This window comes from Nomia melanderi, chromosome 11, assembly GCF_051020985.1.
Source record: "Nomia melanderi isolate GNS246 chromosome 11, iyNomMela1, whole genome shotgun sequence".
NCBI lineage: Eukaryota > Metazoa > Arthropoda > Insecta > Hymenoptera > Halictidae > Nomia > Nomia melanderi.
Genome location: NC_135009.1, coordinates 16,392,853 through 16,412,376, shown reverse-complemented (window position 1 = coordinate 16,412,376; position 19,524 = coordinate 16,392,853). Strand labels below are relative to the sequence as shown.

Genomic DNA, 19,524 nt, shown 5'->3' with positions numbered 1-19,524 from the left:
AAGAAGTCCGTACATCAATTTTCCTTAGCCCAGATTTCGCAGGTAACCGATCGACTGCTTCCCAAACGATCCGATCGCGCCTCGTACTGCGAGACTGATTTCCATTCGACTGAATCACGTTGCACGCGGCGATCAGACGGAACGCTCGTTTTTTACGCGAGCGTCGTTGTCGCCGTGATAAAGGCGGTCAAGCCCGTGCACGGGATCGGAATGAAAATCATCGAGGAAAGTCTCCCGATTCGGAGAGCCGAACGTCGAGCGGTCGTGTGCTCGCGGAATCGAAGAGAGCGAGCGCGTCGGCGAAAGAGAGAGGAAGGAGGCCGAGTCACAGAGTCGGAGTCACGCAATTAGTTTTCATTGCGACAAAGCCGGGTATATATCAGTGCGAAAGGCATTGAAAGGGGCCTTGCCACGGCCTGCACTTCCGCGTATCAGCCGGCTATCTTGTCTCGCGACGTATCTACGCGACAAACAACGGCGCTCGCTCGTTTTCTCGTGCCCGCCGTCATTAACGCGACTGTCGCCGCGGAAAATCGCGGGGATCGCGTGAGCCCCGCCGTCTTTCCAGTTACACTTTCTTCTAAACGATTCCTCGGACCTGTCGCCTGCGCGAGGAGTTCGGCGGAACGGAGCTCGATCGCGAGTCGCTATCTGTGATCGTTGACCCTTTGCACTCGAAGGTTTTTCGCTGGGAATATTCAATGTTCTCCGATAAGATAGACATTCTTTGGAATTTTCTGGGACAGGAGATACGTGACGAAGGAGCGAGGCTGTTAGAGCCGATCAATTGCCTCTTGCAGATTTCTTTATAAAGGCCAGAAACGGATAGTGAGATTTCGACGATAGGAACAAACTTCGCCAGTAAGAAACTTAAAGAGAATTAAGAAGTTTGATACGTCGATGAGTAGTCCCTAAACAAACGATTTTCACCTGAAAACTCAAAATTCCGCAAATTCCCGCTTCTGTATTCACGTAACGTCAGAATCGGAGCAAAGTGTCCATTGTCCCCGAAAAAGCTTGCAACAGAAATTTGACAAAGTTCACCCGAAAACTCAAAATTCCAAACGACTCCCGCTTCTCTATTCGCATAACGTCAGAATCGAAGCGCAAAGTATCTTCCCCAGAAAGCTTGCAACATCCCCATACTGTGAAACATAACCACCGTACGCCCAGCTACACACCTTACAACCTCCATTGGAAGTATTCGTACCACGGATGCATCGGCAGTAACCGATCGGCGTCCAGTGAACGGCCGGTGGGCCGACCAGCGCGCGGCGCGGAGCGTCGAAAAGCGTGCCGCGTTCTCGTAGTCCGAAAAAAGGAGGAGGACCGGAAGGAGGGCGAGTTTCCGTGAACGGGAAGGGGGGCCGGGCCGCCCGGTTCCCTGAATCCGAGAATCCGTTTCTGCCGGCAATTTGTTGCGATGCGGCCGGGCGCTAATGGCCTCTCCTTTCTCCCGTGCGCGTCCGCGTCGCAAAAACCGTACAATTAGCCCGTACAAATTATGCATGTGTCGCTGGCGGGGTGCGTGCAAAAAATTGCTCGTCCCCGTATACCTTTCAGCCGCCCCCCGGCCCGCCGCCGCGCGGCGGCAGCCCGGAGTCATCGATCAACGACAAGGAGGAACCAGTACTCGCGGCGTACCGTCCGCTTCATCGGGGAGTGCGGACACGTACGATCTGGAATAGGTGGATCGAGGATGCGTGATACGTTCCGTGCGCTTATTTTCGAGAGATCGGGACACCGGGGAGGAGGGGGAGAGTGCAGGGGAGGCGAGGCACGAGGAGAGAAAAGATCGACGCTGGTTTCGCCTCCTCTCTCTCTCTCTCTCTCCGGCCGTTTCTCGGTTCGCGAGAACGCGTCTTTACCTGGAACAGGCCTGGAGAGAGAGAAGGCTCGCGTCGCCGTTGCATCGCGACGAGACGCGAGGCGACGCGACGCGACGCGGGTAACACGAGAACTCGCCACTCGATTTAAAAGGAATAATCGCTCGTCCTTTGTTGCCGAAGGTCTACACGAGGAACGCGCGCGGCATAAGGGGACACGTGGAGGCATACGTGGCCGCCTTCGACAAGCACTGGAACCTCGCGCTCGAGGACTGCTTCGAGGTTTGGACCCGTCCAGTCAAGAGGAAAGCGCCTGCCCTCGGTATATTACCGCCCGTTCCATTCTATTTCTATGCCGTCGGCCGACGGATGCGCTAGAATGCTAATCGAGCGAGCCGGGCACGCCGATTCGCCGCGATCGTCGTTAACGCCGTTGCCCGCGCGCCGCCGCGGCTCAGGAATGCGGCTTCGATTCGGTTCTTTTCGTCTTTTCGCCGTACCGGTCGGAGTTCGTCTAGTCGCGCGTTCGCTGAACGGAATGGGAAGCTCGATTCGATAATAACGCTCGATAACTCGGTTACAGTCTCGACTCGCTTCCGAGGTTCTTTAACGAGCCTGGTTTCATTTACGACGCTTCTGACGGATAGTCGCTGTTACGTACTTTCACTTCGGGAAAGATTGTACGGCACGGCGACGCGTAACCGATCAGACCTGGAAACGAAGATCCTCCGATCTCGTTAGACGAGTGCCGGACAATAACGTGTCCCACGGAAGAAACGCAGTTCCGATCGGAGTGGAAGAGGCGCTCCCATTGTCTCGCGTATTTTCAGCTCTAGTACGCCCGTTTGTCGAAACGCCATCGTGCCACGTGAGAACGGAGCGCAAGATGGGAGATCCGTCTCGCGTGACTTCTCGCCAATAACACGGTGCACCTTCGGGACGAGCCGAAATCGCGAGCAGACGCGAGGCGCTTCGGAATGATCTTCGCGTCGTTTTCTTATGCAACGCTCGGACGTAAACAGTCCGAGCGCACGGTTTATGCAACGTTGCGCAAGGACGAGGTGCAGTCGGAGGCTTTCTACCTTGCCTCTTCAATGGCGCGTTGATCCTTCGAACATTGTCAGCTTCGCCCCGGGCGTTGCTCGTTTTTCACGCGAAACTTCGTCCCTCTCGGTTCGGACTTGTTTCGCGAAACCAATGTTGTTCGACACGACCTTTCAACCCTTTGCACTCGGGAGGTGACTCTCAGTCACCGTACGATTCGTTGCAGAAAAATCGTAAAGTCTTGCAATGTTAACCCTTCGCGGACGAAGATTCTTTGAAATGAGAACCTTCGACAGATGAAGCTAAATTGTGTATTGATTGCTTAGTTAACAGCACAAACAGAAACCACGTGCTAACCTCTTGTTTCATCTCATCGAAATATCGACATTCGTCCACAAAGGCTTCTAATCCATGAATATATGAAATATTGAAATAACTCTGTTTAACACTAGAACTTCAAGTCAAAATGACTGGTTCCGATTACTTTGTTTAATTATTGATATCTCCGAAGCATTGAATCTTCGAAATGATTTTGAAAATAGTTTCATGTGAGTACTATAACGAATCTCCGAAGAAACTGAAAATAATCTATTACAATTTTTATGGGAATTGCATATTAATCGTATGAAACGCTCGGTAGTTCTAGTGTTAAAACGATGCAAAGGCTTCTGCGAGAAACTTCAAAATGAAATCTTACATTACAAGCGCAACGATAGGGAATGCTTCGAATCTGGAGTCTCCTAATTTTTATAAGAAATTACTCTTATTATTCGGTAGATCCAACATCAACTATCGGCGCTAGAATTTGGTTTCAGTCGCCGTAAAATCTAATCGACAATAGTTGCAGGAAAGCTCGCTCAGATTCCCTTCAATTTATTTTAAAAGATGTCTATTCATTGGAAACTTGAATATTTCCAGTGAAAAACTTCCGAGTGCAAAGGATTAAAGGACCTCCGTATATTATAATCCTTTTTTTATTATCGCACAGGGTCTACTCGTTTCTCTGTGACCTATCGACCCGAACAATCGCTGAACGACGCGTCGCTGAGCGTTAGGGACCGGGTAACTGTTTTCGCGAGCGAGTTAATTAACCGTCCCGACGATCCCGGCGATTCGGCGTCCATTTACCGGCCTCGAGAGACGTTCCCATCGTCCCCCGCGCGGAAATTTTTCAATTGCACATAATGGACGCGTCGCCGCGGCGGTCGCGCGCCTCCAGAATTTCAATACGCGGGGTTACCGGCGGCTGCGCCGCCTGGCTCCGTCGCACCGCGCACCACCCGAGCCAATGCGAATCCAATTTAGTCCTTCCTACGCTCGTCTGACCATGAATGACTCCTACTACTGGCCGCGTGTCAATGGAACACGTCCGCGCGTCTCTCCCTGTTTACGAGGACCGATCGATCCGCGCACGCGACGCCTTACTTTTACCAGGAAATTTTGTTCCCTCGTCCGATCGAGTTGGTTCTAACGTTTCACGGACATATTGGCACAAACTGGAACTCGCTTTGTCGCGGAACAAGTTTGAAGAAGTTTCAAGAAGTTTGAGAAATTTAATTTCTCTATTTTTCGTGGGAATATCGTTTGATCGTCTGTTCTGCAGAAATCGAACAACGAGCGACGGTTAATTTCAGTTTTCCTACAACTCCGCAATAAAGATTCGGAGCCCAAAAAGATGAAATTTCATCGACACGGTGCATATTGCGGAGATGACACGATCACGAGAATTTCGAGCGTTCCGAATATCTTATTCCATAACAAAGGCTAGCGAGTCATTGTCACCGGTTTCGCGTAGTTCCCAAGGTGCGCGATTTCGTTGCTTATCCTACTAAACACCTCGATCCGACACAATTCTTCGCGCAATCGCTTCCAAGCGAGACCTTCCATGCAAGATCACGACCGACGTAACATACGCGTCAACGCGAAAATCCCAAGAAAATGAAAGAAACAACGAATCGCATCGAGTAACAAGGAATCCATCGGAGAGCCTCAGCTGAGCCATCTGCAGATCCGGAAGCGTCCCCTCCGTTTCTATCGACCATATCCCTAGCTCCTAATCATCGCAGGCCGCTCGGTTTTTGTCTCGCTCGGAGAGGTTAGTCGGAGGAAAAACCTTATTATCGATTCGAAACCAAGGTGAATCGGTATCGGCGGTCGCGGCGCGTCGATCGGCCGGCCGAAAAAATCCGCCGGTCCGGCGCGTTTATTTACACCGAAACGAGAACGAGTCGCGGAAGAGGCTTTGGGGTCGTCGTATCTCGCGAGGAGAGAGACACAGAGAGGAACAGAGGGAGAGAGGGATCCTGAGGACGCCCCTTTACGCTACGGGCAAAGACCGACCTTGACTACGTAGTGGTTGCTACGTTCGATACAAGACCCATGTGCCTCGCGTCGTTCGTTTCCCTTTTTTCCTCTCTTTCTCTCTCTTTCTCTCTCTTTCTGTCGTTCCCCTGTTCGAACGCGCACCTCCCTCTCTCTCTCTTTTCCTCTCTCGCTTTCCGCCTCGTCCTTCTTCCTCCGCCGTCCCGCGGCTCTGTTGCTCGCGCAGCTACTCCCGTTTTCCTGGTGCCTCGGCGCGCGGCTCTTCCTTCCGTTCTTCCTTCTTCTTTCCTCGTTCCGCGGCTCGCGCGTCCACGACCCACCCCGGCGCGCAACCGTGCTGGCACACGTTCCCATTCATTCACGTGGGTACGCCGGGTCTCTCCACACGTGCGACCGCAATCGCATCTTCGCCCGGGAACGCATGATCCGACCGAGGCGCAGAGTTCAGGCTCGCGGTTCTTTCCGCTTCTCCCGTCGCGTTTCGCCGATCGAGGAATCGGCGGTCGGACGGTTCTCGTCGATTCCTCGATACGGTTCACCTTTTAGCTGTGGGGTTCTCAGCACTGTTCTGTATGGCGAGCTGTGGCGCAAATTTGTATGACGTTTTTTACTATGATATTAGAAACGCCGGAGAATGTTTACGCGATAGAAATTAGAGGAAGGACGAGGGTAGTCGGGAGATATGCTGCATATTTATAGACAGAGTGAGATTCAGTGGCACACCGTTTGAAAACTTGAAAGCTATCGAATCATTATTAAACTGCGAATCTTCGCGGGAAAGTTGAAAGCGCAATTGCACCAACTGCAATCTGATGTGTAGAATATCCGAAATGTGTTTTGACACTGTTTCGAGTGTTCATTCGAAAGACGCATCTACAGTAATCGTGTTTCTTCGATCAGACTCTTGGAAATTTCAAATTGAAAATAGAAGCACGCATATCTTTCAATTACAAGTGTAAAATAACGCTGGAATAACGTAGCAGATCGAGCAGAGACGGATCGCCGATGAGCAGCGCGTTCACCGTTAATATCCAGGGGAAAATCTTCGCCTTCATCAGCGTTTTTGCCCGATCCAAGAATACTCGATTCGACGGCCGCCGGCTACTGAATAATACCTTGCTGTTCGCGACATTTACATGCAATTATCTCCTAGCCGAGACGACGACAACGACGACGACGACAGCCACGGGGACAACAATAACGACAATAACGATAGGCAGAGCCGATACCGTGCTCCTAATTCGGGCACGAGCCACGCGCGGGAATCGATTCCCTTCGCGGAGGTTATCGTCGGCCGAGGATCGCGGAACGTTTCCACGTAGCTCGACTGTCGTCCTCTCCGAGGCTGATAAGAATCTCGATGGTTTCGGCGCGACCGGCTCGTAAATCAACGAAATGATTCAACAGTTTTTACCGTTGAAAGGCGGGGGAGGACGGAGCCGCGTTCTCGCCGAAGATTAATTAATTCTGGCGAGGGCGTGCGCGACGCAACGGGGGGAAGGAAATAGAAAAAGAACCTGCTCCGGAAATACGCTGGGAATATTTGCAGTATTCTGCGGTCGAGCTCTCGCAGATTTGACAAAGCGCCGAGGAATTTTTCATTATTTTACGCGGATGCGTACGGTAATTTCGTTTATCAACCGGTTCACTGTGGAATTTGATTGGAAAAACCCCTCGTTCTGCGCGCAATAAAATCGAAAAATGGAGCGCGTACTCGTCGAAGGACGAATGCGCGTGGAGTATATTTTAATCAAAGATCAAAGCGAAAGAAGAATTGCACGTTTTTGTGAAAAAATGAATTCATCGCTGAAAGAATTAGTATCAAGCTTTACGATGACGTGTATACTCGTCGAACGCAGTTAACTGGTTAGTCGCTTTGTATAGTCAGATTTCTATTTATCGTTACTTTAGCAAGCTGTTGCTTTCAACGTCGCGTACGAGCATCACCAATCGATATCTATCAGAATCCAAACGATAATGTTTAGAGCAACGAACGTCTATGAAGCTAGTTAACCCTTAACGGACCGGAAGTGTCCCAAGTTCGCTCACCCCAAAAAATACCGCAACATAGGCGACAAGCGGAAAGAACTTCGCGGCCTGGCGCGATACTTAACGCGCTAATGGTAAATACTACAATACCGGCGATGAAAATAATAAAACTAGTTCTGCCATGTACAAGGCCTCGAACCCGACGAGTACGCCGCTACGGCATTGCTCCGTTACTAGGTTCACCGACATTCCTGTACACCTATCTCTACTGGCACTGATCGGTTCGAACGAAATCGCGCTTCCTCGAAAAAACAACTTCGAAGACGACGTAATTACCCGACGATCTCGTAAACGAAACTACCGGATATACAGATAAAAGTCAATAGAAGTCGCAGGAGATAAACGTAGTAGCTTAATCTCCCCCGTGAACTTCGGAACGCGTGAAAATCAGCCCACCGGTGAACCCGGTGTTAACACTTAGGCGACCGCCTAACAAGAACTGTATCTGCAACCTCCTCCATTATCTTCAATAGAACTCATTCAATGAATTCGGTTAGAAACTGTGTTTTGTAAAAATAAGAACCGTGTTCGATAAATTAACAGAAAAGTAAATAGAATAAAAGGTAGTATGTTGCTGAGTGAAAAGTGGGCGATCTCCCAATTCGGTTGGCTAAATGTTAACACTTTACGGCCGCTGTCACGTACGCGTGATTATCATTCCAACGCTTGTATAGGAATACGTATCGATGCTATTTTTCGAGAAACAATTGCTTCCACTGTTCTCTCATCTCAATTTACCAGGTCGTCTTTTGTTCGAATCTTTTAAGCAGATGCTTCTGTTAATTCGAAACTGTCTTTTATTGCCTTCCTGCGTCACACACACACCCGCATCAACCTAACGGCGACGCGACAAACGTGCGGTCGGCAAAGTGTTAACCCTTTGCGCTCGAGAGGCGACTCCCAGTCGCCGGATGATCTGATAAAATTATAAACTTCGGTATTTACCATTAAGTATACCGCATCGATACGTGAAATATCGAAAGAACAGCTTCGTTACCTAATTTACGTATGGTCTCTTGTTAAATTCATATCAAAGAATCTCGTCTAAATCTAATTCGGAAGTACAGAGTATTTCAAGCGGAGAACCTTCTAGTGCAAAGGGGTTAAGGGTTAAAAACTGCAAAGATAAACGTGAACGTAGCAGGTTAGAGTGTAAAAGGGTGTATCTCGGCTGTCGGCCGGTTCCTCGACCCTCCGAGAACGGCGATCACGGTACAAGGTACACGGGTTCAGGGTTAGTTGGCCTACTGACGTACTTTAGGATATCCTGAGGGGTCGAGAGGTCGTTGATACGGGGCGGCGAGGGCGGCGAGCGACCGACCTTGAGGAGCAACGTTCCAGGATCGATGTCTGCGGAGTACACGTGTCCCGAGGACTTCCTCGCGCTTCCGCTCCTCCCCCCGTCCCCCCGTTTCCCAGTGTTTCCCTCCTGCTCCCCTCGCGCGCGCCGTGCGTTTCTCGCCCTACGCCCTTCCGCTGCCTTCCCCTCGAAAGAACTCGCCGGACACGTGCCGGCACATAAACAACCTTTCGAGACTTACCTCGTGACCCGTCGACGTCCTCTCTCCTCCTCTCTCTCTATCCCCCCGTCCGCTCCGTCCTCTCTCTCTCTACAGTTCCTCCTTCGTCCCTCCGCGATCTGACTCCCGGTGACGTCAGACTCGCTTTTTGCGTCGTTCCCTCTGCACAATCGCGAATCTCGACGACCGCCTCGGATCTGCATTTCCGGCGTCAACCTCGGAACTCGGATCGCCTGCGCGTTTCGGAATTTTTGGTTTCGCGTGGAAGTTCGGGGAGAGGTCTATGCTCGACGGAGATTCGGCTGAAATTGGAGGATAAGGCCTTTTCTCGGCGGCTGTCGCTCGGAAACTCGTTTGCCGGCCTCGAGTCCGCGAGAGAGAGGGGACACCTGGACGAAACGTATCGTAGAGGAGGAAGCGGAGAAGCTCGGAATCGCGGGGCGACCGGGAAAGCGGCTGAGAACGGTTTTTAAACGGCTTCTAATCCATTAGGCGTGCCTGCGAGCCCGGCGACGGCGAAGGATGAATCCGCGGGCAGAGCGGTCGTGACGAAGATCGAGGGGAAGAGGGAGACCTTGGAGAGACACGTGCCGCAAATGCTGCTGAGGGGAGAACACGTCGCTGTAATCGTCAAAATCAATTGACTCGGTGAATAGCGGGTCTGCCGGTCGAACGGGAGCGGATGGCCGGCGACGTCGTCATCGCGCTGCACCGACCGCTGCGCGTGCACCAGTTACCGAGCTGCGCGCCGATAAGACTCTGTAGACGCGTCATTCTTGTATAGTTTTTAATAAAAACCAGCGCACGCTTCGCCGTCTTCCTTCGTCGCAGTCGAAGACGACTGTTGTCCCTCGACAGGATTTTCCTTAACCTTTCAGCTGCAGGACTATTCGCGGGGCTATCTTTCATTTGACGCGATAAACGTGACATCGCATTCGAGACGGAATCGTCCAGTGTGCAGTGACGTTAAGTCGGACTATAACGCACAACTATCGACGAGAGACAGAGTCGCGCCGCCGTAATGGCGTGTAGTAGCTGAAAGGTTAACGATCGAGATCTGTTCTGCACTCGTTCCTCTGCCACATCCGAGCACGATTTCTCTTTTGTTCTTCCGTACCGTGCGCCGCGCCTCTACGACTCCTTTCCCCTTTTTCAGTATCCCGTACCCTAAGCGCTTTTCGTGGACCCCCTCCCCGCGGGTTTCTTGTCCTCGACGGAGCGACTCCTTTCGATCTCGTTCGAAAACGAGCGACTTTCTCGCGCTGGACGCAAGGACTGCCGCGGAAAAAGAAGATAATCTACATCTCCGTTCGGCCTTCGTCGCGGTGTCCGGTCGGGCCGACCGTTATATCTTATCGAGAAAGAGAAGCGCGCACCGCGCGCAGAGAGAGAGAGAGAGAGAGAGAGAGAGAGAGAGAGTGGGAGGGAAAAAGGCCGGCGCTGATAGGTCTCGGTCTAATCCGCGGCGTGACCATCGACGAGGAAGTCCCGTGGAAGAAAGTAAATTCGTAATTGTGAGCGCGGCGGTGTCGCTGCGGCAACAAACTCGTCGCTGCCGCGAATGGCCATGCTTTTTCTAACGACGCTGCTCGTTGCACGCGAATAGCTCCCCTTTCTCTTTGTCCGTCTTTCTCTCTCTCCACGATATATAATATCAATCCACCTTGCCTTCTCTCTTTCTCCCTCCCTTCCTCTCTTTCTCTCTCTCTGCTCTCTTTCTCGCTCCACCGTGCCTTGCACCCGGAACGCGCATCCTGGGAAATAAGAAAGTTTCGGAGAATTACAGGGACCGGTAGTAGGCGCTGTTAACGACAGTTACGGGGACACTGACTTCGATCCGTTACACCGCGATGTCGATGCACCGCGGAAACGCGGAAACAGGAAACTCTGTTACGAACGCGCAGAGGGACCGCTCGGGTTTCTTCGGAGGATCCAGCATTGATACTCCATCAGGTACCGCGTACACCTATTTGCGTCTCGCATCGAGAGCTCGAGTTCATGAAGAATTCGAGGAAGTTCGGGAAGCTTCGGAAAACAGTTCAATTCAGAGGATTCTACGGCGTCCGTAGCGTTCACCGTCCGCGTTTTATGAAAGCGGTCGTAATCGCATCTCCACGCGAATAAAGTATCCTCGATACTCTCCTGCCAGCCGGGACACGGCCGGGTATTCATCGTCGAAAGGGTTAACGGCGCGTCGTGCCGTGCATCGGCTCGCGATTTTTCTTCCGCCGATCGGGAACGGTCACGATACGAGGCGGCGCGTCGATGGGGGCCGCATCTCGTTTCTACGCCGCGGAAAAGTGCATCGACGTAGCGCGGGCCACGGTGAAAGCAAGTGCTCCGGCCCTGCCCCCGCGCCCCTAGACACACCGCCGAGCAGCGCGGAGGTGCACGGACAGAGAGGGCCTCTCACTTTCGCTCTCCGGAGAAAGTTTGAGGCCCGTCGCGCGTTCGCCGCGGCTGACCGGTCTCCTTCCTCCTCCGACGCCGCGCCGCGAAACCACCTTCCTCCAGCTCGAGTCCCGTTCGACCCCCGAGAAATACCCTCCGACCGAGAGGTCAAGATCCGTCGCGGCTCCTTCGAGGATATTAACACGTTAAGCGTCACGAAAATCTTAAGCGTTTTCCCATAGAGCTTGTCTTTTGTAGCAAAGAAAAGTAGATAGGTAGTTTGCGTTACACTATTATCAACTTAGTTGCCTTATTAAACATTTTTATTTCACATCGGTTGTCTTGTGTGTTACGATTGTTTTTTAGTCATTCAGAAGCGTCGGTCACCAGTGACTGACACGGCGCATAACGTGTTAACCATCACGGGAGATTCGATGAGATTTTTCTATGATTTCCTTCGAAACTCTCACTCAATTCACGAGTGCTTACTCCATTGTTCCTACACTACGTTCGTCTAAATCGCGAAAATAGCTTCAGGCTATCGCAGTGCGCACGATCGCGAGTCAGACTCGACTCGAACTCTTACCGAGTAACGTTCGTGAACCTACTGCGGATAATTTACTAGAAAAAGATGTCGGTTCGCCCTTTTGCTTGTCGATACTTGGGGGCCTGAGATATAAGGCCCATTGACAAGTTTATAACCAAGGGGATCACCATGACCTTTTCATTTTAGTAGCCCTACAATAAATATGTAACTATGATCTCGCGAGTGATTGCAGTAAAAATTGAAACACTCGGCTATTCCAAAATACAGAGCACTTGCTTCAACCAGTGTCTAGCTCACAGAAAATCTCCGTTTCCTAATTTCCTTCTGGCAATAGATATATGACTATGATACCACGAGTGATTGTAGTTACTTTAGTAGCCCTACAAAGCGAAGGTTGAAGAAAACCGGACAACAGACGAGCAAGAACCTCGCTCCGTCCGAAAACCTTCATCGAGTGCGATTATCATAAGAGAAGGGGTTGACTCAACGCTGGATATAGAAGCGCCAACTTTCGCCGACTTTCCGGAATTGTTTATCTACCGCTCGGAAAGCAAGCGAGCGGGGTCTCGTATCGGCGAATAACAAATTACCGTCGAAAGCCAGGTAGGGGAAGATCGAAGCTGACCAATTAGTCGTTGCCCGTCGAGCGATAAGCGGACGATGGCTGCGGATCCTCGCGAATCGAAAACGGTGAATCACGCGCGCGGCTCGTCGCCGACGAGATGTTCGGTCATCCAACACCTTCCCAGGCCTAACCCTGACTCCGCGATCCCAGCGCGAGCGAGGCTCGCACGACTCGCAGGGCTGCCCGTTCGGGCTGGGCTGTTCCGCGCGCCTCGCGAACACGACAGAGACCGGCGACAACGACGCGGGGGACGCGGGAGGGGCGAGGAGAGAGAGAGAGAGAGAGAGAGAGGCGAGAGGTTTCTTCTCTGTGTGCCCTCCTCCGTCCCCCTCGCGGCCCCGCCACTTGTGCACTTCTTCTACGGTGTGCTCTCGAGCTGACGGGGGTTAATGCACTCCTAGAGCAAGCCATAACCTTAGCCGGGGCCCCCGGAGAAACGCGGGAATCTCTTTCTCTAGCGGCTCCTCTCGAGTCGCCGGAACAAGACGCTGCCGGTGTTTATGGAATCGGGATGATCGATAATCGAGCGGAGTTTCTGGGCCGCGGCTCTTACCTGGACCTCCGGCGACTCCGCCGGTTCGACGGTTTTCGCGAGTTATCCCCTTGCACTCGAGAGGTGACCCTCGGTCACCGTTCGATTCGATGTAAGAAAATTACAAAGTGTTATATGTAATGTTAACCCTTTGCGCTCGTCATTGAAGCGTTACCTTTGAATGGTACAATTGTGATGCTACAAATAAATATAGTAAGTATTAGTCGACGCGTGTTTCCGAGGAAGTGTATCGGAACCGTCGGAACACTGAACTGAACCGAATCAAAGTAATCTGGAGTAATGGTATCTGTATAGTATACGACTGTCGGAAGATGTAGTTGCCGAATCAGCGTTCATTTGCGTCGGGTCCAAGCGAGCTTTGCGCAGTTATTCTGGAGAATATTTTAGGGACGTCTAATAATGCCAATAGTACACCGAAACTGAATTTTTCAAGTGTCTTTAGATGTCAGAAAGATGTTAGAAAGAGAAAATCGGGAGGAAAGAAACAGAAAACTAAAAAAATTCGGTGCTATTTAACTTATGAAAAAGGACACTAAAGAATGATCAAAAATACTAAGAAGCACAATCGATGAAAAATTTGTTTCTCCAGAAACGTAGACTTTCGCAGGTGAGGAAGCGTTCTCAAATGGACAACACAGTCATCGATACCGGAGCGTCGCTGGGAAAGCTGACATCCTCGCCGGCCGCGGCAGCGGCGTAAGAGGTTAACGCCGAAGCGTTTCGATTCGGACGTCGTAAAAGCGCGGACGCCTCGGAACGGCCGCATATCTCCGCGGAAGATGGCTATCGGCGGAATCGCGGTGCAGAACGGACGACGATTAGGCTTCCGCCCGTTGCTTCTCGCTGGAATTCCTCCGCATCGCGCGGACTCCCGAGATAAATTTCGACGACGCCGGGGGACGCTAACGAGGGAGCCGCCAACGTTCGCGGGATATTAGGAATATCGTGCGGTGGCCGATTAACAGGTTCAGCGTTTCCCGGGATTATTCGGCGGCGATCGCGAGAGGATCGTGCTAGAGAACGTTCGAAGGGGCCGGAGGTTCTCAGAGTTACTTTACAACAAACTGGACGGCCGAGCAATTAATTCGGCGATCAGCTATCCGGAACGTCAACGTGGATACTTCGCGGAGACCGTCCACGGATGCGGCGGCGCAGCGGAAAGCTGCAATAACGACGGAAGCCTTCGACGACTACGACTTCGCAGGCCATGAGAGCAGAGTTATTAACCCTTTCGGTCGAGAATTACTTTCTCCCGAGTCGAGTCGAATGCGCGTCTTTAGTTTCATTTCGTGATAACACAATTCGATAAGAGAGGACGTTTGAATAGAATCTACGGAATCTATGGTTGTAATCTGAGGACAAGGTTTACAATCGGATTTACCGAATTTAGATACACTATTTAGTGTGTCTTGTATCGGGACCATGGCAGAAGGGGTTAACCAGTTGACTGTGACGTCATGGAGAAGTTGCAGGATTTTGTGTCACGAGTATACTCGCGGTAAAAACTAGTGATTGGCTTTCCACAGAAATTACAATTTAACCCTTTGACGAAGATTCTTTGAAATACACGACAGTATACTCGTCGTGACACAAAATCCTGCAACGTCTCCATGACGAGTATGCTCGTCGAACACAGTTAACCGATTAAATCGAACAAGATAGTCAGTTTCCACGTGGAGCCTCGTTTTCGGCAGATTCGAGAGCGCGTTCCGAAAAATGGCGCGACCGCGCCGAGAGCGGCCGAGAGATTCGTGGACGCGGAACCTTGGGGCTCGTTCGCCGGCTACGATAATTGGACGTACTTGGCTAGAGATTCGAGCGTGTGTACACGCGCGACCGAGAGAGAGAGGAGAGCGCTAGCCGCGTCTATCTCTAGCCGGCTGTCGATCCGTCTCGCTCGTTCGCGCTAGACGATCGGCCGTGTAGAGGTGGACGCGCGCGACGTCGGTCCAGGGCCGACGAGCGAGCGCCTTGGAGGCGTAATGACGATCGTAGAAACTCTCGAGGCCGGTCCACCGAGGGCCGAGAGTTTTATGAATGCGGGAGAGCGCGGACAGAAAACTCGAGGAAAAGACGGCGCGCCGCGAGGCGGACGGACATCGATATCTCGCCGCGGGTATCGGGTTTTACGCTACTCCGCGCGTCTCGGATCTTCGATCCGCGGAAAGACTCGACGCCGCGTCGAACGCTCCTCGCGGGATAAATTCCTGAGGGCGACGGATCGTTCGGTGAATCGGTGCTCGATCGCTGGTTCAACCTCGAATCGACGGGACGCGGTTCGCGCGGAGAATTTCGAGCGGTTTCGATGATGTCTTTCGTGGATAAGGTGAACGGGGTTGGAATTGACGATCTGCTGTTGGAGCGTAGTGTTATCGTCTGGCTACTTGTGTTACCGAATGTCTCTAGACGTCGATTTTCCTACTGTAGTTCTCGAGCAATTCAGAAGCGGTTGGCGACCACCGTGGTCGACATGATCACCGATCGAATTATAATTTAATATTTCCTGCAAGTGTCGGATCATTCGGTATGTCGTTTCTCACGGATATTTCAATGGTAACAGAACTGTTTCGACTAGCGCTTCAAAAATGGAACACGAGGAAAGTTTACGGACGACGCTCGACGCATGGAGGCTAACGGAAAACTTGAGCATCCGTTTCTTACGCTAGTCAGCATAAAAACGCTACTCATAGGATGACCTAATATTAAACTGCCTAGCGCAACGCGGCGACCGCTCGCGTCTGGTGTTCTGCATCGAATCCGTTACGACCCGTCGCCGTCCCGCGTCTCGGAACTTTCGCGAGTCCCGTCGTTCGAAAACTTCGGAGACGTCCGTCGAATCGTCGCGAGCGGAGCGCGAAGGAGACATTGCGAGGTTCGAGCGCGATTTCCCGCGGCCGTCGCGAGATAATCGAATCGATGCAGCGGCGGCCGTTCGTTCCACATCGCCGGCCGCGTTTCGCAATCCGTCAGCGACGCGTCGGCGGCGACCGTTACCAAAATATTTAGCCGAAAAACAACCGAGTCGTCGAACGGCGGCTCTCCGGAGCGGAGTTTCAGCGGCGTTGCAAAACGATTTGCAGTCCATAAACAAACCAAGGCCGGAGCGAAATCGAACGAAACGGGGGAGAGAGACCGTCGACGGCGGAAAATTCCAGATCGCCGTTCGTCCTCGAATTTAAACGATAATCGGAGAGACAGAGAGGGATTAGAGAGACGGAGGAGGATCGACGGTGAGGCGAGCGAGGCGAGGCGAGGCGGGGCGGGGCGGGGCGAGCTCTCGCGCGGATGCACCGTCCGCACCGCCGCGAACGAACCCCGACGATCTTTATCTGACCGGCGACGCGCCTCAAAACCGACGGCGACGGATAGACGCGGAGCGCGTCGCGTTGCCAGTCGGTCGACGGAGCTGCCCGGAAACGGTGAGAACCGGAAGCGTCTTCGGGAACCGGCTCGGCTCGCGGCGAGAGGACGCGGGTGCGCGACGGTTCGGTTTGACGTTCGAGGGAGCGTATTTGGGAACTGAATTTATTAGACCTTTGCACTCGGAGGTTTCTTACTGGAAATATTTAACCCTTTGCACTCCGGAAGTTCTTCAAAATATTCAATATTTTCTAATGAGAAACAGATGAGATACAGATTGAATTAAGAAATCTCACATTGGTCGAGGAAGAACTATTATTCAATGTTTCGTACATTGGTGCATTGTACAGAGTTTAATATTAAATATCAAAGTTTACAGTTTTGCTGTGTCGAATCATTTGGTGACTTAGGCGCCTCTGGAGCGCAAAGGGTTATTTCTTTACGAGAAGACGATGTGCTTTGAGACTGATTCGAAGGGCAGGCTGTAAAACTGTCGAGGGAAAGTGGCCTGCAACGTCGCGAGTGTTTGCGACGAGTGCGAGTGAGGAGAATGCTTGTGAGAAAGAATGATTTTTGGGAGAGCCTGTAAGAGAGTTGCGGAAAGAGTCCTGTGTTGGCCTCCGTGGCATTGAGTTGTATTTTTCACGTGTCGTCCGCGTTGTTTCGATTACTTAGGTAGTTCTCGATTACTCAAGATCCACCCTTTCACTGTCTTCTAGACAAACAGCCACAACCTCCATAAACGCTCCCGTCAGCTGAAACGTGTTAAAACTGCCCCGCTCTTTGAGCGAGCAACACGCCTACATTCGCGACCTACCGTCGAATCGTTTATCGTTTATCATTTATCGCTCGCCGTTTTTTGCGCGACGTATCTATCTACGGCCGTTCTAAATAAAACGAGAAAATCCCTGCTCTCCGTATCGCCGGGAACTCGGCGCAGTTTATATGAAATTAATCGGACGCATTCGTCAGCGACGAGGATAATTCGAATCGTCGAGTCCCTCCCGAACAAGCTGGAAACGAGATTCGGGGAAAGCCTCGGTGAACGGAGCAAATTCGGCGCGCGAGTTGCGAAATGCGAAGCAAAAGAAACTTGCGTTGAATGCCGCGCGATATCAGAGCAAAACACACAAAATGGAAAAGATCGATTAAATCAGTCGATTGAATCGCATTATTATAATTCCACGTTCACCTGCCTAAATATCCCACATTAGCGTTACGTACAATATAGAAATCTTTTCGAATAACCATAGTTCAACCGAGAACACTAATTCGATTCGATTGCAGGTCACCGGTGACCCCGTAACATTCAACGCGTTAAGAGAGACAAATAATAATAGACAAATAGAGCTTTGGGAATAGATTATTCTTTGCCTCGATTAACCCTTTGCGAACGGAGATTCTCTGAAACGTACAAAACCCTCAACAGAAGCTAAATTCTGTATCATTTACTTGAACAATAGAAAAATAGGAAACTACGTGCTCTACTGCTGTTCGAGTAATCAAATCATTAACGACTCAGTCTTCCAAATATGAAAATTTCGTCTCGCCAAAGTGTCATTCGTCCGCAAAGAGTTAACCCTTTGCACTCCAGAAATGTGGAAATCAAATACCATTGTTCCCCTTATTTTATGAATAGATTCCTCGTTAACTTAGTTGACAAAAATGCCATCTATATCTCACAAAAGTAAATTGAATATTTCTAGTGACAAATTTCTGGACTGCAAAGGGTTAACTAAGACCGTCTATGTTTACTCCAGAAGTTCACGACCGACAATGGAAAAGTAATTGATTTATATTTGAAAAGAGTGAATAACAATAAAATTTCTTAGATTCAATTGAACATTTTAACCCATTTGCACGATCTCATAAAAGTAAATTGAATATTTCTACTGACAAACATCTCGAGTGCAAAGGGTAACGTTTCATCGAAAGAACGAATAGACAAGCGAAATATGCGAGGAAATATGCGCGGAGCAGGAGTTTGACGATTCGCCTGCCCTCGAGTCGGTCTCCAGCGTGACGTACGGTTTCCTCGGCGGCCGCGAATCCGGCTCCAAAAAAGCACGAGTCGAATCGAGGAAGCGGAGAGAGAGAGAGAGAGAGAGAGAGAGAGACGATCGAGCGTCGGCGCGACGGAGACCGTCGCCTTGCCCGGGGCACGAATCAAGGCCCTTCTCTGCTCTCGAAGGCCCCACATGACTCAACCTTATTATTATTGTTAGTTTTACACCGGCACCGAGCCTCGCTACGTACGCTACGTACGCGCGGCTAGAGTTTCCCTCTCCCTCGGCCCCGCGCGCCGTCCTCCGGCCCGTTCCGCGCGGCGCGCGCGTGTTGGTGCCGCGAGAGAGAGACTAGGAAGTGCAAATCACGCCGCTAACACTGTATCCGCGCCGGCGAGCCGCACGTTCCCATCTCGTCAGGGACGTTTCAGATGTTATTTTCAACACTTCGACCCAAGCCGCCCACGCGACGCGTCGCGCGATCATCAAAGCCGCGAATTTCCCGCGGAAAAATTCGGATCTCCGCGGTCGAAGAGATCATCGACATGGAATCTTCGGTATCGGGGAACGGATTAACCCTTTGCACTCCGAAGGTGCCTCTTAGTTATCACTCGATTGCATCAAAATTGTATAATTGTATTTAACCCCTTGGCTTACGATTTCTTTCTCAACTCCGATCGGTACGGCTACTTTCTCATTAATAATTCATTAGAAAAAGCGAAACATTCTAAGCATACGTCATGCCTGTATTTTCTTTTAAGTGTAATAGTTGATTACAGAGGAATAATATTTACTTTGAATTCGAGTGAACTGAGTAATATACGTATTTGTTGAATCATCTTGAAAATCTTCAACACGTGTCTCATTCGTTGTTGTAGGACAAGGGGTTAATATTAAGTCTCGAGTATTGACACTGAAACTACCGGACGAGTTAAAATAACCTCCTGATGTCCTCGCGATTGTTAAAAAGGCAACAGATCTCTGAGACATTTTTCGAGAGATCGACGTAGCAATGCGCGAACTGAATAGATCGACTGATCCTTTGATTTGACACGGTAAATCTATAAAATCTGATATTTATTGAACTTAGTAGAATGCTTCGATACGTGTACTCGTTGTCGAGCGTATGGTTGACACGTGAATTGCCACGAGAATTTTTAGCGTTTCGTATGACAGTGCCTATCCTTTCTTAACGGCAAGTGCTGCTACAATGAAATATTAATGATTCCCTATCGTAGTTGCCACGTTACGCTATCATTTAGTTCTCCATATCACTAAATA

At 50.8% G+C, this 19,524-nt stretch overlaps 2 protein-coding genes across 9 annotated transcripts in view; one reads left to right on the top strand and one right to left on the bottom strand.

Annotated features, from left to right (window-relative positions):
- Lsm11 (U6 snRNA-associated Sm-like protein LSm11) overlaps positions 1 to 12,296 on the top strand; it is a 38,530-nt gene extending 26,234 nt beyond the window's left edge. For 2 of the 3 annotated variants that reach the window (XM_031993637.2, XM_031993635.2), the window contains exons 4-5: positions 2,010 to 2,148; positions 9,254 to 12,296. In XM_031993637.2, the coding sequence (XP_031849497.1) occupies positions 2,010 to 2,148; positions 9,254 to 9,405 (291 nt within the window). In that variant the 3' untranslated portion in view covers positions 9,406 to 12,296. The remainder of the gene's footprint in view (positions 1 to 2,009; positions 2,149 to 9,253) is intronic. The other variant, XR_012999685.1, reaches the window with a different exon arrangement.
- The window catches only part of Eip74EF (Ecdysone-induced protein E74), a 242,998-nt gene that overhangs the window by 185,750 nt on the left and 37,724 nt on the right, over positions 1 to 19,524 (bottom strand). The gene's annotated exons all lie outside the window — the stretch shown is intronic.